The sequence below is a fragment of the Panthera tigris genome, chromosome B4 (assembly GCF_018350195.1).
Source record: "Panthera tigris isolate Pti1 chromosome B4, P.tigris_Pti1_mat1.1, whole genome shotgun sequence".
Lineage (NCBI taxonomy): Eukaryota > Metazoa > Chordata > Mammalia > Carnivora > Felidae > Panthera > Panthera tigris.
This window is the reverse complement of record NC_056666.1, coordinates 70,164,384-70,190,000: the sequence shown is the minus strand read 5'-3', so window position 1 is coordinate 70,190,000 and position 25,617 is coordinate 70,164,384. Positions and strand designations below refer to the sequence as shown.

General features: G+C 35.6%; 1 protein-coding gene across 1 annotated transcript in view; it reads left to right on the top strand.

The window, feature by feature from the left end:
• Positions 1–25,617, top strand: part of ADAMTS20 (ADAM metallopeptidase with thrombospondin type 1 motif 20) — a 171,295-nt gene that overhangs the window by 37,121 nt on the left and 108,557 nt on the right. Inside the window, exons 4-7 of the mRNA XM_042990808.1 lie at positions 5,818–6,077; positions 18,972–19,055; positions 19,515–19,639; positions 20,811–20,851. Coding sequence (XP_042846742.1) covers positions 5,818–6,077; positions 18,972–19,055; positions 19,515–19,639; positions 20,811–20,851 — 510 coding nt within the window. The remainder of the gene's footprint in view (positions 1–5,817; positions 6,078–18,971; positions 19,056–19,514; positions 19,640–20,810; positions 20,852–25,617) is intronic.

The window sequence follows — 25,617 nt, the reverse complement described above, 5'->3', positions numbered from 1 at the left end:
TATTGATGGTTGAATTCTTTTTTCCCTAATCCCTTACGTAAGATGATTTTCTTCTTAGAAATTACCTCCTTCCGGGGGCGCCTGGGTGGCTCAGTCGGTTGGGCGTCCGACTTCGGCTGAGGTCACGATCTCGCGGTCCGTGAGTTCAAGCCCCGCGTCGGGCTCTGGGCTGATGGCTCAGAGCCTGGAGCCTGCTTCCGATTCTGTGTCTCCCTCTCTCTCTGCCCCTCCCCCGTTCATGCTCTGTCTCTCTCTGTCTCAAAAATAAAAAAAAAAAAAAAGAAAGACATTACCTCCTCCCTTTAAAACTGGAAGTTCTGGGTATGTGTTTCTCCCTTCTAATGTGCTTATATTTAGTAACTATGTATACACACTTACATTTTGTATTTAAAAGTAAATTCTATCCCTTTTGCATTAAGCTTTATGAATTATTTCCTTCTGCCCTACTGAAATTTTCTTAAGTTGGATATGCCAATTTTCAGTGTTGTTAGCAGTATGAGACATTCAGGTGCTCCACAATATATTTCTGTGATTTGTCAGTATTTTTCATTTTAGCCTTTTGGGTAGGTATATAGTCATGTCTCATTGTGAATTGGCTTTTTCATGATAATCAATATTTTGGCAGTATTTCATATGTTCATATATTTTTGGATTTTGTCTATTGTGAAGTATTCAAGTCTCCCTTAATTTTACTGGTTTTTATCAATTATGGTTTAACTATATAACCCATATATAAGCCATTTGTTTATATTGCAACTATCTTCTCCCATAATGGTGTTTTTAGTGAACACAAGTTCAGTCTTAATTTATTCAAATGAATAGTTTATAGTGTTTAGTATTGTTTGTGTCCTAAGGAATCCTTTCCTTTTTTGAAATTTTAACTAAGATCATGAAAATCCTCTTTCCTGTCATCTTCTAAGAACCTTATGAAACGAATTTGGAGTTGTTTTCTTTTTTGCAATTCTTACAGTATTTGAAAAAGTACTGTTCATTTTTTAAATCCTTAATAGTATTTAGTGGTGAAGCTCTTGGAACTTGGATTATTTGGGGGAAAATTGATTAGGACTCAATTTTTAGACTTTTTTATTTGGACAAACTTTTAAAAAGTTAGGTGGTTATTTAGGCTTTTTAATTCTTCATAGGCCAAATTTGATAAGTTGTGTTTTTCCAAGAATGTTCTAGAAAACAGCTCTAAATTTGTTTCCATCAAATTGCTTGTATTACCTGTTAATGTCCATAGGATCTTGATACTGGCTAGTTTTTCCTTTTTAACCTAGCCAGAATTAAATCTTTAGACATGCAATTTTGTAGTATTGTTCCAGAAGCTTCTTTCCCCTTTTATTCTATTTTTTCTATTAATTGTTATGTTGTTGCCTTTAATCATTCCAGTTTGGAGTTCTCATTTGTTTCATTATTTTAGCCTATATAGAGCCATCTACTCTAAATTACTCTCGTCAGTCTAACTTCTTCAAACCACAGTGCTTCCTTAATTGGATTATATTCCCATTTTACCTACTATTGCTAGCAAGGGAAATAGTTGATTTCTTAGCGCCCAAGCTGGACACTCTTGGGGAGATTTCTCAGTGAGATACTGACTGGCCCTGTGTAACTACCCATTCAGCTTTGTATGAATTTGATTATTTTAGACACCTCATGTAAGTGAAATTATACAGCCTTTTCTTTTGACTGGCTTCTTAGCATAATGTCAAGGTTCTTCAGCATGTAAAAATTTCCTTTTTAAGGCTGAATAATCCATAGTATGTATATACCACATTTCATTTATCCATTGATGGACATTAGGGTTGCTTCCATCTTTTGGCTATTGTGAACAATGCTGCATGGAATGTGGGTGTAGAAATACCTCTTGAAGACCCTGCTTTTGATTTTTTTCTCTGAACATCTCAGAAGTAGACTTGCTGGATCTTACAGTAGTTCTATTTGTAATATTTTCAGACACCTTTATTTTCTGTAGCGGTTGCACCATTTTTATAATCCCACCAATAGTTTGCAGGGATTGCAATGTCTGCACGTTCTCACCAACACTTAGGTTTTTTACAGTAGCCATGCCAGTGGGTGTGAAGTGATACCTCACTGTAGCTTTCATTTGAATTTTTCTAATTAATAATGAGCATCTTGTCACATGGTTGTTTGGCCATTTATATATTGCCTTTGGTGAAATGTCTATTCACATCCTTTGCCCTATTTGAATAGGGCTATTTTTTGTGGAGTTGTAGGAGTCTTTTAAAAAGACATCGTATGTGTATATATCTGTATATACACACAATGTATACACACACACATCTCCCCATTTGTTCAGGGAGTTGTATTTATGATCCCTACCATTCCTGTATTTCCATTAGAATGTAATTATCTGGGGGAGAAAATAAAGGTCAGTGGGTTAATGGAGCTTGCCTTTTTTAGTCCATAAATAATAATCAAATATATAATAAGAAAATTACATCCTGCATTTCATCATAGTTCTGATGCTTTTTTAAATAGGAAGTTTGAGTGAATGGTACTTACTATGGTCCTAACCATTGCAGTCTATCAAGTTCCTATAACACTGGTTCACAGCATGCATGTATTAAATTGATACTCATTAATACAACAATGTTGAAAAAATTTCCCATGATAATTTCAAATCAGATTACAGTACATTTAATAGAGTTCAAGGAGCATATCCCAGAATGACTTATTCTAGCAAATAAACAGAAAATCTCATGAGCTTTATCAAATAAGTATTGATAAAGAGATCCATTAAAAAAAATTTAAACACAGATCCAAGCATGTTCTTTTACTTCCATAATGGCTTACCAACAACAATTGCAAGTAGGTGGTGCACCGTGCTTAGGACCATCTGGTATCACTAGGCAAGATTCTGCTGCCAGTAGTGAACCTAGTGGAAAAAAAGGAAGACTTTGCTGCCAGCCAAATAGAATATGTCACCAGTATATGACTGTCAGCCAGAAAGAGCCTAATCAATACTTTCCCTTCAGGCTTCCCGAAAGCATCTGCTAAGCAAAAGCTCCAGAACCTGGCACATCAAGACTTAAAGAAGAGTGGAAACACAGCTCAATAGCTTTGGAGAGCCATTTGTCTTAAGTAATTAAAGATAAAATCCAACCCCCCCCCCAAAAAAAAAGCACCTGCTGTTACATATCACCATCAATCACCCCAAAACTAAGGCTACATTTCTCATGAGACTTAGAAATATTTTTAAAACAAGGGGATTATGGTACACCAGAGTCTAAGAGCTGTTAAACACTTGTGAATCACTTTCCTAAAGTAATGAGAATGAACAACTTTGTTTTCCACTTGACGCATGCTTGTGTAACAATGCCCTGAGATTGCCAAACAGAATCACCCACTGCTGCTGCCTCAAGAATTTGAGCATCACAGCACAACTCTGTGGATGAGCATTTTAACTCTAATTTTATAAACCTAGCAACAAAGTAGCCGACCATTTTTCCTAAACGACATGGCACTTAAACACATTTTTTTAAAAAGTTAATTTGAAGGGCATGTGTCTGTCAACACATTATTTCTTCATAACTAGTAGTGACAAAAATAATGACTGTTTACTAAGTCCTGATCTAATAGCTCTATGTGAATGGTCTAATCTTTTGAAAACCTGGTCTGGGATGGGTGGTAGAATATACTAACCCAAAATAGGCCACTTTAGCATACAGATTATTTTGAACTAAAGGCCTTAAAAAGATGCAAAATGGGCTTTCTAATTCTTTTCAGGAAAACAGATTTGTAGATATTTTCTCCCATTCAGTAGTCTTCCTTTTCAGTCTGTTGTGTCTGTCCTTTGGTGCAATTTAAAAATTTGATGTAGTCCCATTTGTCTATTTAGTCATCTGTGCTATGGTGTCCTACCCATCCAAGCAGTCCTTGTGAAATCCAATATCATGAAGCTTTTCTTCCATGTTCTTTCTCAGGACTTGGAGAGCTTGGGGTCTTTTAGGTCTTTAAGATGTTGAGTTTTACAAGCTAAGCCTCTAATTTCATTCTTCTGCATGTGGATACTCCGTTTACTCATCACCTCTTGTCAAAGGTATCATTCTTTAACCCATAGAGTGGTCTTGGCACCCTTGAAGATCATTTGACCAAATATATCAGCGTTTATTTCTGGCCTCTGTGTTCTGTTCCATTGATCTATATGTGCTAGTCTTGCTATGCATGGTCTTACATAAGTCTTTTTGTTGACGTACTTTCCATAGGTATAAAATGAGTAGAATTACGGGGGTAGGTGTACATATGTGTCAAACTTGAAAATTGCCAAGCGGTTTTTCCAACGTGGTTGCTCTAACACTTGGTGCTGTTTTTTAAATTTAAGCTGTTTGGGTAGGTAGAATCCGTTTCTTTTTGTCTCGAAGTTGAATTGTTACTGAAGCACTTAAAGTTATTCTGAAATTTATTCTTAAATATGTATTACTTCTTGTCTCTTCCTACTAGAGTATAAACTTTATAAGGTTCTGTTTGCTCTGCAATTTCTAAATGTTCCTTGATGTAGAGTAGGTATAATGTTTATTTTAAACTGATGAACAAGTCAGTATATTTACTTCCTATTGACTCTGAGATTGGTATATTAAGTTACATCTGGGTCTACGAAGTGGATATTTTAGTGGTGGAGTCACCCCCGGATAAAGATGGTAGGACAAAGTTTTAGGGCTACACACGGTTTGCCAAGTTCAGAATTTCCCAATGAGATAAATTTCAAAACATAAGTGCACAGTAATATCAAAGGGCAGGATGGTTTTAAGAATTAGAAAAAGTTGACATGTGGAAACCATGCTTAAGGAATTTGGTTACTTACAACCATAAGATTACTGCTTATTTAAAATGAAATTATTGTTGTCACACTCTTATATTTCTGTCTAATCCTTATAGTACAACTGAGTCTGAATAGTTTTGGTATTCGGTTTATCAAGTATCCGGGACCTTGGATTTCTTCTTACCTGATTCCTTTGGTCCACTTTTCTGTTAAATACTTGGAAACAGTTGTCAGAAAAAAATACAGAAGAATAAAGGACTTACACATGGCATCTGTAATTAACATTGAATAATTTGCTACATTTTTTCATTCCTAAAAAGTTTTATTTTTGAGAGAAGGTAAGCGGGGAATGAGTAGAGAGAGGGGCACAGGGGATTGAAGGGGGCTCTGCAGTAACACCAGCAAACCCACTGTAGGGTCCAAACTCAGGAACTGTGAGATCTTGACTTGGGCGGAAGTCAGACACAACTGACTGAGCTACCCAGGTGCCCTTAAATTCTGTATTTAAACATAACGAAACAAAAGTAATCAGGTATCTTATAAATCAAGTATTATAAAATACAGATCTACAGTTTTTCTGGATTCAAAGAGTTACCAGTGTTTCATGGTTTTTCTGTCCGGTGATCTTTACATGATGTCTAACAAAAGGTTTTGTTCTGTATCATACAAAATGTGATTGATCTATAATGAGTTGAAATGCCATTGGCTTGAGCACCCAGTTTACCTGAGGAAAAAGAGAGGGACTCCTCAGTTTTAAAATTTTCTACCATTAATAAAAACTCTTGAACAGTCATAGCTGTTTAAAAAAAAAAAAAAAAAAAAAAAGACTTGGAGTTTGGTTTCTGTTGGGCCAATCTATGAAAAATAACATTTTATTACTGGGAATAGTAATAAACTGCTGCATCATGGAGTTAAATTTCTTTTTATCTTTTATTTCATGTTGGAAGGTGATGTGTGTGTATTTTTGCCTATTTTGTGCTGTATTTTTAGTCCCATCTAATTTAATTGCTCTGCATTATATTCTTTTCTCCCCCCAGAAAGTCAAATAAAGAAAACCACCTTACCCTTTCAAAACTACAGCAACACAAATGAAGATCTTAATGTAAAGAAGGAAATGGTTTTAGGGTACCCTTCAAAAAATAAATCATTGGAAGATGAAAGAAGTCCATTACATTCCAGGAAAAAACGTTTTTTATCCTACCCAAGATATGTGGAAGTTATGGTTACAGCTGACGCTAAAATGGTTCATCATCATGGACAGAATTTGCAGCACTATGTACTAACACTAATGTCAATTGTAAGTAAACTTGTCCTTTAAACTTTCTAAGATGTGTAATGTTTCCTTCACATTTATCTGAAAAGTTACTCGAACTTTTTAAAACATTTGAAAGTCTCTGAAAACACTTAAAGAATAATTCGAGTATTTTCAGTATCCTGTATTTTCTACCCTTTGGTGACAGGGAAGATTCTAGTAGCCCTGATCTTTCACCCTTTGAATCTGATTGTTTTTTTAAAGCTTACTTATTTTGGGGGGAGGGGAGGAGATCGCGAGCACATGTGTGCAGGGGAAGGGTACAGAGAGAGGGAGAGAGAATCCCAAGCAGGCACCGTGCTATCAGTGCAGAGCCTAATGTGGGATTCGAACTCCTAAACTGTGAGATCATGACCTAAACCAAAATCCAGAGTTGGAGGCTTAACCAATTGACCCACTGAGCTTCCCGTGATTCTGATTTATATATATGTATTTTTTAACATTCATTCGTTTTTTGAGAGATACAGCCATGAGTGGGGGAGGGACAGAGAGCGAGAGGGAGACACAAAATCTGAAGTAGGCTCCAGGCTCTGAGCAGTCAGCACAGAGCTCGATGTGGGGCTTGAACTCAAGAACCATGACTGAGCCACCCAGGTGTGCCTCCCCACCCCCCAATCTGATTTTTAAATCTTATTTTTGCACAGAAGGAATGGAAACTATTTTGCTATTGCTATACTTGTCAAGTCAGAAATTGGAATACGTGATATTTTATTTTTAAGGTTTTTAATTTTAATTCCAGTTTAATATATTGTTAACATAGTGTTCTATTAGTTTCAGGTGAACATTCAACAGTTCTATACTTAGTGCTCATCATGATAAGTGTACTCTTTAATCTCCATCACCAATTTCACCCACCTCCCTTTCTGGTGGTAATCCTTAGTTCTCTACGGTTAAGAGTCTGTCTTCTTTTTTTTTTTTCTTTTTTTTAAAATTATTTTACCTTTGCTCATTGTTAAATTCCACACGTGAATAAGATCATATTTGTCTTTCTGACTTAATTTGCTTAGCATTATACTCCAGCTCCATCCATGTTGTTTCAAATGGCAAGGCTTCATTTTTTTATGGCTAAGTAATATTCCATTACGTGTATATGTCAGACACATGCACACCACCTCTTTATCCATTCATTTATCAGTGGACACTTGGGCTGCTTCCATAATTTGGCTTTTGTAAATAATGCTGCAATAAACATAGGAGTGCATGTGTCACTTTGAGTTAGTGTTTAGGTGTTTTGGGGGGTAAGTACCCAGTAGGGCAATTACTGGATCATAGGGCAGTTCTATTTTTACTTTTCGAGGAAGTTCCACACTTTTTTCTATAGTGGCTGTACCAGTTTGCTTTCCCACCAATGGTGCAAGAGAGTTCCTTTTTCTCCACATCCTCACCAACACTTGTTGTTTCTTGTGATATTTTAGCCATTCTGATGGGTGTGAGTTGATAACCCCTTGTAGTTTTGATTTGCATTTCCCCTGATGAGAAATTTTGAGCATGTCTGTTGGCCATCTGTATGTCTTTGGAGAAATTCCTGTTCATGTTTTCTGCCCATTTTTAAAATTGGATTATGTGGTTTTTTTGGCTGTTGAATCAATTCTTTATGTATTTTGGATATATATCCATCCATACTCATACATGGATATGCCATTTGCAAATAGCTTTATTCCCTTTCTGTAGGTTGCTTTTTAGTTTTGTTGTTGGTTTCCCTTGCTCTACAGAGTTTTCTATTTTGATGTCCCAATGATTTACTTTTGCTTTTATTTCGCTTGCTTCAGGAGGCCTATGTGAAAAAAAACTGTGAGACTGATGTCAGAGAAATTGCTTCCTGTGCTCTTCTAGGATTTTTATGGTTTCATGTCTTATGTGTAGGTCTTTGATCCATTTTGAGTTTATTTTTGTACATGGTGTGAGAAAGGATCCAATTTTATTCTTTTGCATGTCGCTGTCCAGTTTTCCCAACACCATTGGTTGAAGAGACCGTCTTTTTCCGATTGGATGTTCTTTCCTGTTTTGTTAAAGATTAATTGACCATATAACTATGGGTGTATTTCAGAGTTCTGTATTTGGATCTATTGATCTATAGGTCTATTTTTATGCCAGTACAGTACTGTTTTAATTACTACAGCTTTTTAATATAACTTGAAGTCTGGAATTAGGATACCTCCAGTTTTATTTGTCTGCTTCAAGATGGCTTTGGCTACCAAGGTCTTTATCTGTCTCATAGAAATTTTAGGATTGTTCTCTCTCTCTGAAAAATCCTTGGTGGTATTTTGATATGGATTGTATTAAATCTGTAGATTGCTTTGGGTACTATAGACATTCTAAAAAGATTTGTTCTTGCAACCTGTATAAAATGTCTTTCCATTTCTTTAGACTTTCTTGAACTTATTTAATCTGTTTTATAGTTTTCAGAATAAAGGTCTTTCACCTCTTGGATTAAGTTTATTCCTAGATACTTCATTATTTTTAGTGCTGATATAAATGGGATTGTGTTCTTCTATTTATCCTGCTTTATTCATGTATAAAAATGCAACAGATTTCTGTACATGGATTTTTGAATCCTGCAAATTTATTGAATTCACTTATTCTAGTTTTTTGGAATCATTAGGGTTTTCTACATATGGTATCACTAGATTTGCAACTAGTGTAAATTTTATTTCTTAACAATTTAGATGCCTATTATTTTGTTTCTTGCCTAATTACCGTGGCTAGGACTTCTATGTTGAATAGAAGTCATGAGAGTAGACATCCTTGTTTTGTTCCTGATCTTTGGTTGAAAAGCTCAGTTTTTCCCTGTTGAATGTTGTTAGCTGTGGTTATTTATATAGGGCCTTTACTATGTTGAGGTATGTTCTCTCTAAGCCTGCTTTGTTGAGGGTTTTTATGAATGGATGTTGTACTTTGTCAAATGCTTTATCTGTATCTGTTGAAATGATGATATGGTTTTTATCCTTATTGTGATGTATCATGTTGATTTATTTACAAATATTGAACCACCTTGTATCCTAGGAATAAATCGTACTTGATCATGGTGAATGGTTTTTCAATGTATCATGGGATTCAGTTTGCTAGTATTTTGTTGAGGATTTTTACATGTGTTTTCATCAGAGATACTGGCCTCTAGTTCTGTGTGTGTGTGTGTGTGTGTGTGTGTGTGTGTGTGTGTGTGTGTGTGTGGTGTCTTTATCTGGTTTTGATGTCTGGATGATACTGACCTTACAGAATGAATTTCCTTTATTTTTTCCCCCTTTTTTTGGAATAGTTTGAGGAGAATGGGTATTAACTATAAATGTTCGGAATCTTCCTATGAAACCAACTGTTCTAGACTTTTAATGGGAGTTTTTTGATTACTGATTCAATTTCATTGCTGGTAATCCATCTGTTCACATTTCTACTCTTCCTGCTTCAGTTTTGGTAGGTTCTGTTTCTAGGAATTCACTTTTTCTTGGTTCAATTTGTTGGCATGAGTTTTCATAATCTCCTCTTACAGTTGTCTGTATTTCTTTGGTTTTGTTCCTCTTTAATTTGTGATATTTGTGACTTTTTCTGCACTTTTTTTTTTTTAATGAGTCTGGCTGGAAGTTTATCAATTTTGTTGATCTTCTCAAAGAACCAGCTCCTGGTTTCATTTATCTGTTGTATTTTTTTAGTTTTATATATTACTTATTTATACTCTAATCTTTATCATTTCCTTTCTGCTGGTTTTGGGTTTCTTTTTCTAGCTCCTTTAGGTGGTAACAGGTAGGTAGTTCAAGATTTTTCTTCTGGTAGAAAGGTAGAACTGTATTGCTATAAACTTCCCTCTTAGGACCACTTTTACTGCATCCCAAAGATTTGGGACTATTGTTTTCATTTTCATTGGGACAAAATGACACTTTACATTATAAATGTATTTATGAAGATTAAAGGACAGGCTATTAGAGAGCTCCTTTAGCAAATTTGGAATGTAAGATCACAGTAGCTGTCAGAGTTCTTGACCTGATATTAACATCTATTTTGAGTAGGGGTGGTGGCAGTATCCTGGAACAGAATTCTAGACCTAGTGAAGGACCTAGACTAGTTCTACAGTGGTAGAAGTCTATATCCTATATATACCAAATACATACACATACTTAAATCTGTTGTCTGGACTCTTCTGGATTTAGGCCTATTCTTTTGGAGTAATTACTAAAAGCATCTTTCATGCTCAGGAGTCCCCTGGTTTAATTAATGAGTTATATAGTCAACTATTTATACAGATTCAGGTTATCGGAACATATCTCATGGCTGGAAGTACCTTTATTCACATGTAAGGAATTTAGATCTACTTGATGGAACAGACATGGCCAGGATACATCTATTGGTTATTGTAAATTTTTCTTGGCTAGAAATGTCCAGTTCAGTACATTGTTATTTGAAAATAAGACCCTGTTTTTTTTCCTTATATATAACATTTTACCTTAAATTCTTATATGTGCTAAGAATAAATGGCCCATGTTGCCTAAGTATAGTATCTGGTACCAAGTAGGCATTCAATAGTTCATGAAAGATAAAACAAAAAAGTGATTAAAGTAATACTTTTTGGGGGGTGCCTGGGTGGCTCAGTCAGTTAAGTGTCTGGCTTTGGCTCAGGTCATGATCTCCCAGTCTGTGAGTTCAAGCCCTACATTGGGTTCTGTGCTGATAGCTCGGAGCCTGGAACCTGCTTTGAATTCTGGGTCTCCTCCTCTCTGCCCCTCCCATGCTCATGCTCAGTCTCTCAATAATAACTTGATGTTAAAAAAAGTAGTACTCTTTTTCAGAATGCATGACATTGTAATAGATGACTCAAAGTGATTTCTGAATTGTGTATAATAGGACATTTGTTGACCTGAGTTTTTAAAAAGAAAACAGAGCAATACATGGAAATTTATCCTGATAACATGTTTTTACTTCTGAATCTGAAGTAATGAAAAGTGTAATTATCTAGATGTATAACTATCTACATCTGAGTTTGGCAAGCTCATTATGAGGGGATTCTAATGAGAGTACAGGCATGGAAGATGTCAGTTGATAATGTAGGAAATTGTATCAAGTATATGGAACAGTGTAAGATAAACTTAGTAAATCTATGTGGGTAAAGGAGATAGTCATTAAGAAAATTGTGGGAAGGAGGGTAGAGATTCCCAAGGAAAATACCAGATTTTGTAAAGGTGACAGATTTTGAAGCCTGTTTAATTATGGGTAACTCTGATATCCATGCTGTAGAAATAATGATGAGAAGAAGGAAATAGCCACACAATTTTGGCAATACTGGCATACTCAGAAATGTTTTGGTACCTGTATTTCACATAAAAATCAATATAATCATTGTTTGGAGAAGATACTGTGACATAAAGTCACAGTTGATAAAGGGCAAAACAGACCTTCTTCTGACTTCATAGAAAGTAAATCAGCTTCTCAGATTGCTTGAAACAGTAGCCCAATATATGCACATGTTACTTCCTAGACCCTTAGTCCCACTAGGAGAGCCATTTGCAGTTGAAGATGAGATGTTTGTAGATGTAGTCAGCTGGTTGTGTTGAGCTTTCATTCACAAGGAGATAGACTGAAGCAGGGTTAGGGAAGAGGGGAGCATTCCAAATGTAGATAGGTAGGAGGAAAAATTTAGGACAGTTTCTCTTTTGAGGTAGTTTGGGTTTTGTATATGCTTGCTTTGTCAAAGGTCAAAGTTCAGATGACATAAATTACCTGCGTTTAGTGCTTCTCCATTATTTTCATTAAAAGAATATGTGGAATTTAAGAAACAAAGGAAGAGAGGGGGGAAAAAGAGGCAAACCAAGACAGGTTAACTGTAGACAACAAACGCATGGTTACTGGATAGGGGAGGGGGGAGGTAAGGACGGGGAAAAACAGGTCAGGATTAAAGAGTGGACTTGTGATGAGCACCAGGTGTAATAGGGAAGTGTTGAACCACTATATTGTACACCTGAAACTAGTTTTATACTGTACGTTAACTAACGGGAATTTAAAAACCTAAAGAATGTTCAGGTAAGAATACAGGAAAGTCAGACTTCATGGTTCTGTATATATGTTATTAGTGAAAAGCTGTGGTCATAGCTGTAGTTGCAGATGTAAACCATGTGAGTGGAATCTTGGAGCAAGAGTGACAGACTCTTCTTGTTTTGCCTGGGACTTTTCTAGTTCTAGGGTTGAGACTCCTGGCCCTGGAAACCCCTTAGTCCTAGCAAACTGGAACAGTTGGGCACACCTTGTAGAAATAGTCAAGTGTAGTTCAACTTGTTTCATCTCCACTCGTGAAGTCCATTTCCAAAATTGTTCTGAAGTGATGAGAGGAGTGCAGTCTCCATGTAAGTGTCTGCAGATGTGTTTCCGATTGAGGACGGAAACCGAGATTTTGCACATTTTGTCCTCATTTTTAAGGAGGCATTAACTACATTTATTCAAACACACAGGATATTGGTAATGTTCTTGGTGACAGTAATTTAGGAAAAAGACAAGAAAATGTGATTTATACTTGAAGTTTGTGAACCATTTAAAGAAAAGTTCAAAATGATAAAGTTTTTGTATGTTGGCTCTATATAAAATGGAGAAATAGCTTAATGCTTCAACACTGAGCACATGATTATGGACACCATTTAGAGGATTATCTGCCCTTAACCTTACAGACAATTGTGCTGTCTTTTTCTTTACTTTCAACAATTCAACAAAATGAGTACAGTGATGGAGAAATTTGTGTGATTTAATTCACTATAGTGCTGTACCGATACCTTAGTGATCTGTTATTCAAAGTGATTCTGGCATTAATATGAAAATTGGGAAGAACGGAATTATGTATAGTATATCCAATAAAATAAGAGTTTGTGTTAAGTGACCAAAGATGTTCAACTATTTTCAATACCAAAGCTTTTATCTGTAGAGAATTTGGGTGACAGTATTAGGCTAAAATGGCATTCACATATAACTAAACAACCAAAGAATTTGTAACGAGAGCAATTATTTTCTTAACTTACTTTGATATTCAGTGATTTATTTAATAAACCTTGAAAATACTGTAGGTCAGAGACTTTTACACTCTGTTGTGTTTATAAAGGTTTGACTTGATAGTATTCACTTTCTTACACAATTAATCATGTAAATGTAAGGCACATCATGTGATCATCAGGAATGAGTCCTGTTTATTAAAATACAGTTACTATTGGAGACCCTTATCAGCCAAAAGCCTCACTTGGATTACCCTGACTTAATACCTTTGATTTCACTGATGTTCAGGGTAGAGGAAATTTTTAGCCACACTAAAATAAAAACAATGATATACTTTCATACTTCAGGTAGGACCGTTATGTTCACTTTTCCTTCAACTCCGTGTTCTTATTTTTAATTTTTAGATTATTTATTTTTAGCTGAAGTATAGTTGACTTACATTATTGGTTCTGGTAGTACTCCATGTAGTAAATAAGGATAAATTTGTTCCTTGCGCATATTTACTTTGTTGTGGAATATCATTTTCTAATTTCGAGCAAAAAGATCAGACAAGATTTGTGATCTTTGTAAACAGTCTCTTCACTGTGTTAAAATCAGTTTTGTGTAGAAGACTTTGAAGGTGAAAGCGATCAAGAGGTAAACAGTTACAAGTCCTCAGGATGTAATGCACAGGATGGTGAATAGTTGATATGGTGACTATTGTATGTTTGAAATTGCTTGGAGTAGATCTGAGTTCTCCTCACGAGAGAAAATAGATATGTGATTTATCATGGTGATTTCATTATATATATGTGATTATATATATATATATAATGTCAATTATCTCCATTAAAAATGGCTAAATCATTTTTTAAAAAGGCAGCCTCTAAACATGCCATATATACATTTGCTGAAGCTTTGTATACAAATTATTTCAAAATAGTTGGTCAGTTAATGGTGACAATAACCTCATTATTTGCACGAAGTGTATTTTGCTTAGAATTTTCTTAAAGAAAGTATTTAAACAGAATTTATATCATTTCTTTACTTTTTTTTTTTAATAAATATCCATGAAGTACTGTTTTGTGAGACTTGTAGAGAAAAACATGATATGCTAGGGGAACAAACACTTAAAGAATAAAATATTCAATATATTCTAATTAGATCAATGAAGTTGTAAAATACAGCACTCTAATATGTAGTGATTATAGTTATATATCAATATTACATGGTGCTGTAGAACAAAAGGTTATCTAAGAAAGCTGATGTAGCATTTTTCTACTGTGTAGTCTATGGAATGGGATACTAGTCATGTGACATGCTCTATGGGAAGAAGGAAAAAAAAAACTGTTGAAGCATTTGTGTGAAATACCTCTCCTAGATAATGTGGATTTGTTAGGTATCTTCACAAAAGTATCAAATAGGCTGTTTAACTTTTTTACTCCACATTTCTCAAACTGTGGGATGATTTTTGTGCTTTAAAACACAAATGGCCTCTACTCTCCTCCCCTCAATAGCATCTGGTAAATACTGATTGAATACACTATGGCATGGTGACCAGGGATGCTTGGTGCCTCAACATGGTTGCAAGAACAGAGACAAAAAGAGGTCCATTTCCAGAATTGACCAACTTCCTTGTAACTAGCAATAGAGCTAGAACTAAAACCAAGGGCTCCTGGCTGCATAGGACTTCTCTGAGGCCATGGTCAAGTGTCTACAGTGGTAGTGTCAGGGCTAGGGCGTGAAACACATCAGGGTTCTGAAAGAAAGTTTTATACCAAGAGCTAATTAGAAGGACTTAGGGGATAGAATTCTGATCTTCTAGAAAATACGGTGGTCAGAGCTAAAGCCAATCTATGAATGTAGTCATGAAAAAGTAGCAAACATGGTACCTTACCATCTCGGCAATGTAATAGGAGGGTGGTAGTTTGGGGATAAGAGAAGCACATTGTACATGTCAATTACAAAAGCCTCTGACTAAATGGTCCTTGCCATCTGCCTGCTTCATAATTCAGTTTAACGTAATACTTATACAGTAACATCTTTAAATATACACATAAAGTAAAAGGAACATACGTTGAATGTAAGCACATTATGAAGGTCTATACATAAAACAGGAAATGCATACAACTAAATAGGATGACCTTAATTACTCAATGATACCATTTTAGCATAAAAGCAAAGTATCAACCTGAGGGTTTTTTGGGGAGATTGTGTAAAGAATTAAGTTGAACTGTGTTTTGTATGTTTTACCTGAGGATGAATGAGGTTATATTTTTGTTTTCATTTAAATTTCAGTTAACCTGCATTATAATGTTAGTTTCACTTGAACAACATAGTGATTCAACATGTCTATACATTGCTCTGTGTTCATCACAAGTGTACTCCTTAATCCCCATCATCAATTTCACCACCACCCCCCCCACCTCCCCTCAGGTAACCATCAGTTCTCTGTAATTAAGAGTTTCTTGGTTTGCCTCTTTTCCCCCCTTTGCTCATTTGTTTGCTTAAAATCCACACACCTAAAATCATAGGGTATTGGTATTTGGTTGACTTATTCTGATTAGCATAATACTCTGTAGCTCCATCCATTCATTGCAAATGGCAAGATTTCATCTTTTGTATGGCTTAGTAATCTTCCATTGTGTGTATGTATATGTACACATATATGTATACATCTATATATGTGTATATACCATATCTTGCTTACAGATTGGTTACTTTTCAATAAAGGTGCAACATCTGTTTCTTAAACTCAATATTATATAGTATCACCTACAAAATAAATTCATAACATCCAGATTGTCACTTGTAGTCCACCTATTTCGAGTAATGAGTGAAGAAATTAGTCCTGTAGATAATTCATAGTACTTAAGCTCTTTCCTATGTGAAGTATGGAGAATGCATGGTCTCTTGTGACCTAGAAGTCTTCACAACTGTTCATTTTTTAAGTGGAAGAGAGCCTTTGAGCATAAATCTGAGGTGTATTGTTCTCTTTTGTAATTGGACTTAGAAAAGCATCCACTGTTAAACTCACTGAATCAAAGGATAAGTCTGAAGTGTGGGTATACTTTGTTTTCCACGGGAAGTATGTACTTTCTTAAGTTGCATGGAAAATACCAATTCAGCTACCAGTTTCCACAGCTCCCATTTTCAAGTGAGCAGTGCTGCGGGGCTAACAGACCTGCTTGAAATGGCCAATGATTTGTCCCCGTACTCTCAATGCCAGAAGACCACAACTTCTGCTAAAGGCACCACTGTAGGTAGAAATAACCAACCTGTAAATGCCTATGGCTGCACAGCTAAAACAATAAAGTTCTGGAAAGTGTATTGAAGTCCATGGTGACCCTGCAGTGTCAGCATTTCCAGAGATGTTTTTGGCTCTTGCTCTCGTCATTATTCCATGTAGCAAAAAAAAAACAAAAACAAAAACAAAAACAAAACCCAAAAAACTGGAGCAGTCGTGTAGGTGATTCATTATATTGAAACAGCTCTTTGGCTGATGGAATGAGGACTCCACCACTAGTACTTCCAGCAAACTCTAAGGTCCACAAGATCAGGGTCCATGTCTTCCCTATCTCTGGATTAAAGCAAGGTGTAGATGTTGAATGTTAATCAAAAGGATGGGACAAGTAGTATCTCTTGAAGCAATTGCTATCTTGGTCTGGGTCGTGGTCCAGGAGATGGTGATCCAGGTTTCAGAAATTTTTTAGTTGACAAAGAATGCTGTATTTCAAGTATACGACAGTGATTTGACAACTCTACATATTATGCTGTGTTCACGTGTAGCTACCATAGTTCACCATGCAATGCCATTGACCATATTCCCTATGCAGTACCTTTCATCCTCCTGACTTATTCCATAATTGGAAGCCTGTACCTCCCACCCTTTCACTCATTTTGCCTATTTCTTCCCTTCTGTCAACCACCTGTTTGTCCTCTGTATTTATGGGTTTATTAATTCTTGGTTTTGCTTTTTAGATTCCACTTATAAGTGTCTTTTGCCTGAGTTCTTTCATTTAGCAATATACTCTCTAAGTTCCTCCTATGTTGTTGGAAATGGCACGATCTCCTCCTTATGCCTGAGTAATACTATTACACACACACACACACACACACACACACACACACACACACGTATAAAATGATGTCTTTATTCATCTATCAGTGGACACAGATTGCTTCCATATCTTGGCTCTTGTAAATAATGCTGTAATAAACACAAGTGCACATACCCTTTTGAACTAGGGTTTTCTTTGGGTAAATAGCCAGTAGTGGAATAACTACATCGCAAAGTATTTCTATTTTTGTTTGACAAACCTCTATACTGATGTCCACAGTGGTTGCAACGAGTTTACATTTACACCAACTGTGTCCAGGAAAAAAGGTTCCTTTTTCTCCATATCGTCACCAACACTTGATATTTCTTGTCTCTTTGATATTAGCTATTCCTACTAGATGTAAAGTGATGTGGTTTGGGTTTCCATTTTCCTGATTAGTGATGTTGAGCATCTTTTCATGTGTCTGTTGGCCATGTATATGTCATCTTTGGAAAGATGTCTCCTGAGGTCCTCTGCCCTACTTTAATCAGATGGTTTTTTAAGGTCTTTATATATCTTTGATACTTAATCCCCAATGGATATATTATTTGTAAATATTAGGTTTCTAATTTTGATGATAATGCCCTTTGCTGTGCAAAAGCTTTTTATTTTAGCGTAGTCTTAGTCATTTAGTCTTGCTTTTTTCTCCCTTGCCTAGGGAGACCTATCAAGAAAAATGTTACTAAGGCCATTGTCAAAGAGATTACTACCTATGTTTGGAAATGACTTTCATTGCACAGGTGGCCCAGGTCCTGAGGGATTGTCTTGAAAGGAGTGAAATGGCATTGAACACGGAAGACACTACTGCAGCAGAAACTGCTATGATGGCTACAAGAAGAGATAAATTAGTGAATTAGCACCTTAACCAAGAATCATAAATTGAGCCCATGTAGAGGGCCTCATAGAATTGCATTTTTCAGTTTTGGAAAATTAAAGACCAGGTGGTGACCTGCCTATTGACCTGTGACCTCTTGTCGGGTTTCTTATGTGATTTTAGATGAATCAGTCCCCATGGATTCCAGGAATGCTAACCATTAAAAATTCTAAGCATATTCAGAATTGGAACTATACAGCCATTTTGGAAAATATTAGTTAAAACTTCTCTATGGAGTATAATGGTCATGTAAATTAGGGAGTGTGGCACAGAATGAAGTGAAATTCCTGCTGAATCCTCAAGGGTATTTTCCAAGTTCCGAGTGCTCAAATTACTTGATTTTGTTAAAATGCAGATTTTGATTCACTAGTTCATGGTGGGGTCTGCGATTCTGCATTTCTGATCAGCTCCAGGTGATACAGATGCTGCTGATACATGGACCGATTTCAGTAATAGGGTTAAGGTTGCTGTTTCTCAAACTTGGTTTCACATGGGAATCATTAAAAAAAAAATACTGGGAAAATTTTGAAGGTATACTGATGCCTGGGTATCAACCCTAGAGATTCTGATTTAATTGCTAAGAGATGTGGCCTGGGCATCAGGATTTGTGAAAAGGTCCCTGGGAGATGACACTGTGCATGTAGGTCAGACAATTGATGTTCTAGGACTGGATTCAGTTTCCTTTTGAGAAGAAATAACTCATTTAGGTATCTGATCTTACACTTTCTAAAGTAAATACTATAATTTTTTTTTAGCAGTTAATACATCAAAATTTACATGTACGACATATGAAGGGCTGTCTTATAAAATCTGAAAGCATATGTAATAAGATCCTAACACTAAGAACATATTTTCATACCACAGCTCTTAAAGGGTCAATAGTAAAGTGCAGTTCTATCAAGAACTAGAAATGAACTCTGATGTAGGATTAACCTTGTAGAATGTGAAACATTTTGTTTTCCCTTGTAGGTTGCAGCAATCTACAAGGACTCAAGTATTGGAAATCTTATCAACATAGTAATCGTGAAATTAGTTGTAATTCATAATGAACAGGTAAGAAACTGGTTGAAGTTAGTATCCTTAATAGTAGTAGACTTTACATACAGATCACAAAACTGTTACTAGAAATGAGATATTCCTAAAAATTTACATTCAAAAACTTGAATGGGAGTGATTAACTTACTTTGTGGTGGAAATAAAAGGAAATAATAATTTAAAAACAACTATTCCCTTTTGTAATTCTACCCTTGAAGGATTTATAAGTTTTTACAAATTTTTTGATTCTAAATATTAGATGGTTTCATGGAAAAGGTCTCACTAGATTCCGTTTTGATCCTGATGTTTTAAATATTGCTAAGATATTTTTTTAAAAATATGAAGGACAGATGTTAATTTATCTGCTTCTGAAAATGCTATTTGATAAACTACGAGGATGCTGACAAGCTTGGAGAAAAGAGGATATGGATGTTTTAATGTATTATTAAATTCCTTTTTTTATTTTTTTGTGTGCAGGAAGGACCAGTCATCAGTTACAATGCAGCTACCACATTGCGTAACTTTTGTTTATGGCAGCAAACTCAGAATGTTCTTGATGATGCTCACCCTTCTCACCATGACACTGCTGTTCTTATCACTAGGTACAGTTTTAGAAATAACCTTCCCACCACAGTGGTTTACCTTTCTGTCCTGCGTGATCACTGCTATTTCTTGTTACCTTCTTGATCGATACATGGAAGCGTTCTCTAAGAACTTGTCTTGCAAAAGATACTGTTGAATGAAAACATTGTTCTTGCAGACCAAAATGCAAATGGATTCCTTAGGAAATTAGCAATGTTAGGTTGCTGAGGAGTGAACTGACCCAAGCAAAATAATTTCCTTATTAGTGACAGAACTAGGAAAAATATTTGGAAACAAACATAGTTATGGAACTGAAAACAGGTTATGTTCCTTCCCCACTTGATACTTCAATCACTTGGAAGAGCTTTTGAATTGTAACTGGTTGCCTACTTTTTTGGCTACTTGTACTTTAAAAAGAAAAAAAAAAACCAAAAAACCTATTGTTTTGATGCTCAATACATATCTTAATTGCTAGACTGTATTTGCAAGGGTCTTAATGTGCTTACTTAAAACAACTTTTGCTATTAAAAAATATCCATTTTATAAGCACCACTATACATTGTTAATTCATGCCTTTGCTTCAGCAACACTGGTTACTAGAATAATTAGATTTTAGGATTGGCTGGTTGGTTGACAGAAGGAAATAATTCTTCCATTTAGGGGTCAGACTCATAATCTGCTTTCTAGAACCCTGAAATGAAACCCTCAGTCCATGTAAAATAGCTGACATGTAGGAAAGACCAGAGAATTGTCAGATGGGTTAGGGACTAAGTAATGCAGAAGGAAAAACAAAACAAAAAAAAACAAGTTGGTGATACCTGAAAACATCCTTATTTGTCGTGGAGAATAATCACTGCAGCTCATAGTGATGCGGAAGCATCAAGGAAAGGGTAAACTCTATTACATGTACTGCATAAGTAAAGGCAGAGGTGAAAAATGTAATTAGAAAGCTAGTTACTGAACTTGATTAAAGCTTCAACTATTCACAGCAGACACTCTTCTATAGCTTCTATTGCTTATTGATATATACAAGAGGTGTATACCTTGGGTTTAAATTATCGAGAGTTTAAGACCCAGATTTGGAAGGCAGTTGATGGTAATGGTCATATTACAGTTTAAACTTCTTTATCTGTGTTTTGAATTGTTGCAAAAACCTTTGCTGAAAATGTTTCAAAATTTTTTGTTTTTAAGGGAAGACATTTGTGGAGCTAGGGAGAAATGTGACACATTAGGTAAGTTATTTTGCAAATTAAAAACAACTCACATAATTATTTCCTGAATTGTTTAAAATGTTTCTTTTCCTTTTATTTTACATTGTAATCCTTTTGATTGTCGTAATGATGGTCGTTATTAGCTTCTGCTTCAATACATTTTAAAGAAGAACAGCAAATATGGTGCCCATTGCTAAATATCAAGTGTTGTGCAAAGGTGGACACGAAGTGTTTAGTTATGTAATATTTGATCCACACAAAATAACATGTCAACTATATGAGGATTTAAAGCAAAAAAACAAAACGAACAGCCATAAATCTACCACCAGATTTAAGAGCCAAAACTTAATACTATCATATGGCCTGTGCTAAGTCCTTACTCTATCCTTTTTGCGTGCCTCCGGTCAGTAGCCAATACCATGAATTCTGTATGTCCCAGTTACTTTCATCTTTTGAAAAACAGTTCTCTATGTGTGTGTGCTCATAAAAGAAATTGTTCGATTTTGCTTTTTGAGCATAGTGGTTGTAGTTCATAAATTCTCACTGCTGTGTAATATTTTCTCCTTAGTTTACATATCTACATGCTATTGGTGGATATTTTGGCCAATTCCAGTTTTTCATTATGAATTTCACTTTAAAATCTCGTGTATATTCTACATTTGAACTGTTACGTCATTAAATGTGCTAATGTTCAACTTTGGTGTATCTTAACATGGTTGTACCAATTTGCACCTTTATCAATAGTTTATTCTAAACATTGCTTTTGATTATGTCCTTATCAACACAAGGTATCTAGAGAATTATCATTTTTGCCATTTTAATGTAATTTCATTATAGTAGTAATTTTCAGCTCCACGATTATTGAATTTGAACATCTTTTCATAGCTACTGGCCATTCGCACTTCTTTTGAGAAATGAAATAAGACCCATTTTTCCTATTTTTTGGTGTTAGTCATTTTCTTACTGCTTATTTTAAGTTTTAAAAATTATTTTCTAAGTTCTCATTTAAATTCCAGTTAATACACAGTGTAGTATTAGTTGCAGGTGTAGAATCTAACGATTCAACACTCCATACAACACCCAACACTCCTCACAGCAAGTGCCCTCCCTAATCCCCATCACCTATTTAACCCCTCCCTGCCCACTTCTCTTCCGGTAACCATTCATTCTCTACAGTTAAGAATGGATTTCTTGGTTTTCTTCCCTCCACTGCCATGTTCATTTGTTTCATTTAAATTCCACATGTGAGTGAGATCATATGGTATTTGTCTTTCTCTGACTGACTTTGCCTAGTCTATAGCACTCTACCTCCATACACATCATTGCCAATGGCAAGATTTCATTCTTTGTGATGGCTGAGTAATACTCCATTGTATGTGTACATATGTATATATGCACACAAACACCAATCACAACTTTATCCATTCATTGGTCAATAGATATTTAGGCTCTCTCCATAATTTGGCTATGGTAGATGATGCCACTACAAACATCTGGATGCATGTACTCCTTGGAATCTGTGTTATTGTATCTTTGGGGTAAATATCTAGTAGTGCAATTGCTGGGTCATAGGGTAGTTCTATTTTTAACTTTTTGAGGAACCTCCGTACTGTTCTCCATAGTGGCTGCACCAGTTTGCATTCCCACCAACAGTGCAAAGGGTTCCCCTTTATCTGCATCTTTGCTAACACCTGTTTGCTGTGTTAATTTTAGCCATTCTAACAGATGTGAGGTGATACCTCATCGTAGTTTGGGTTAGAAAAATCTTAAATAACCTAACCTTAGTCCTAAAGGAGCTAGAAAAAGAATAACAAACGAAGCATAGAGCCAGTGGTAGAGGGGAAATCATGAAGGTGAGGGCAGAAATAAGTGATATATAAACTCAAATAGTAGAACCTATCAATGAAACCAGGAGATGGTTCTTTGAAAAAATTATGGTATTTGTCTTTCTCTGAATGACTTATTTTGCTTAGCATAATACCCCCTAGGTCCGTCCATATTGTTGCAAATTTTTACCATTTTCTTCTTTTTATGGCTAATATTCCATCGTATATGTACACTACAGCTTCTTTATCCATTTGTCCATTAATAGGCACTTGAGTTGCTTCCATACCTTGGCTATTGTACATAATGCTACAATAAGCATAGGAGTGCATGTATCTTTCTGGGTTAGTGTTTTTGTTTAGGTAAATACCTAGTAATGGAATTACTAGATCGTGTGATATTTCTATTAATTTTGGGAGGAACCTCCATATTTTCCACAGTTGCACCATTTTTACCTTTCTACTAACAGTGCATGAATGTTACCTTTTCTCCACATTCTTCTCAATGCTTGTTACTTCTTGTCTTTTTGATACTAGCCGTTTTGACTGGTATGAGGTGATACCGCATATGGTTTTGATTTGCATTTCCCTAATAGCGATGCTGAACATAATTTCATGTGTTGGTCATCTGTGTGTCGTCTTAGGAAAAATACCTGTTCAGGTCCTCTGCCCATTTTTTACCTGGATTGTTTTTTGAGTTCTTTATATATCTTTGATATTAATCCCTATTGGATATATTATTTGCCAGTATCTTATTCAGTAGGTTGCCTTTTCATTTTGCTGATGGAGTTCTTTGCTGTGCAAAAACTTTTTATTTTGGTGTAGTCTCAATAGTTTATTTTTGCTTTTGTCTCTGAGGAGACATGTCTATAAATATGTTAAGGCTAATGTCCAAGAGATTACTGCCTGTATTTTCATTTAGGAATTTTATGGTTTCAAGTCTCACATTTATGTCTTTGATCCGTTTTGAATTTATTTTTGTGTATGGTGTATGAAACTGGACCACTTTGGCTTTTTGAATGTAGCTTTTCGGTTTAGTACCATTTATTGAAGAGACTCTTTTCCCCATTTTGTGTTCTTGCCTCCTTTGTTATAGATTGCCCATAAGAGTGTGGGTTTATTTCTGGCTATCCTCTTCTGTTCGTGTGTGTGTGTGTGTGTGTGTGTGTGTGTGTGTGTGTGCGCGCGCGCGCGCATGCACACTAGTACCATGCTGTTTTGATTACTGTAGCTTTGTAGTATAGTTTGAAATCTGGGATGGTGTTATCTCCAGCTTTGTTCTTAATTCTCTGAAAGTATTCTTATTATCCTTTAAATCAAGGGTCATAATAATGATAGCTGATATTTGAGTGTTTACCATGTATCATACACTCTTGTGAGGTTTTGTGTGATTTAACTCATTCAATCTTAACAACAAATCTTTAAGAATAGCTTTCAGTTTCATAGATGAGGACAAGTAATTTGCCTGTGGGTACACAACTTATATTAACACAAGTATTAGTATTTAATTTTCTCATATAAAATATGTGGAAAAATTGTGAGATTTTTCTGCTATATTTTGTAGATGCCATTGCCCCAGTCTCTGAGCACTTTTTGCAAAGTATGTTGTAAAATAATTTTTACTTATAGGGCACCTGGGATTTAAGCTTCTGACTTCAGCTCAGGTCATGATCTCACAATCCATTAGTTCAAGCCCAACGTTGGGCTCTGTGCTGACAGCTCAGAGCCTGGGGGCTGCTTCAGATTCTGTGTCTCCCTCCCTCTCTCTCTCAAAAGTAAACAGACATTAAAAAATTAAAAAGGAGTTTTATTGTTTAAGGTGGTTAGATTGGAGGACTCTGTGCAGCTTCTTGAACTTCCAAACACAGGGAATGGGTATGAGGTTAGGGCCTATACCACTTTATCCTACTTCTGACCACTTTCATAGAACCAAATATCCGCTTGAGTGAATGTAGGCACAACCATCGGTTAGCTGCTTCGAACCATAATGTTATATATTCACTTTGATTTTGTTTGTTCTTGCCTGTTTATGGGCATACTTGAGTATGGACTTCAATCATACACAATACATGTTTCCACAGATCTGTTATGTGATTAAAATGTTTAGCTTAGAATATATCCATCTCTGAGCATGAAACCAAGTTTGGGTGATAAGAGTCCATATATGTTTGAAATGTCTACACAGCCTTAAAAATGAGTATATGGAAATGGAGTGATTTAACAGATTGAAAATACTAATGGAGGCATGGGAATGGCAAGATACTCAATTAAAATGGTTAGTTTTAACTTCTAGTAAAGGAGAAATGTAAAATTGGCCAAAATTGACTAAAAAAAATGGCACATACAAGCATCAAGTCCTAGTTAAGGAAAACAATTCTTTCATACTTTGGACAGCAGACTTTAAATCTTATTTTTTCCCTTACTCATTTTTGGCCTTGATTCTGACCAAGATAAAGCTTTTGGTGGGGAGCTTTGCCCAAGCAATGACTTTGGGTGTGGGTTCAGAAAGAGAAAATACTCTTTTTTATTAAAGAGAAAAGCATTGGCAAGTGAACTTGTTAGTCTGAATTTTTCCAGCATTTTTAGATTCCTCAGGTTAATATCTTTTAAAGTGCGCAAGCGCACACACACACACTTGGTACGAAATTTAAGTGCTAGGAAAATGTCCATGTTCTTAAGTTTAACAAATGAAATAGTATATAGGCGCATGGGGTTAAAACACAGTGGTTAATACAGGTCTGTATTAAGAAATTTATGAATGTACAAACTTTCCAGTAAGAAACGGGTTATATATGAAAAATTCTGCTTTCTTATGAAAGGAATTTACCTAGCAGAGCAGATAGTTTACAAGAAAATAATAGAGGATGGTAGTAGTGAAAACTATGCTATTAAGGAAAATGCCAACTTGGTTGATGTAATACGTATTGTTGTAAGGAACACTTAATGTCAATTTCTTCTAAACTA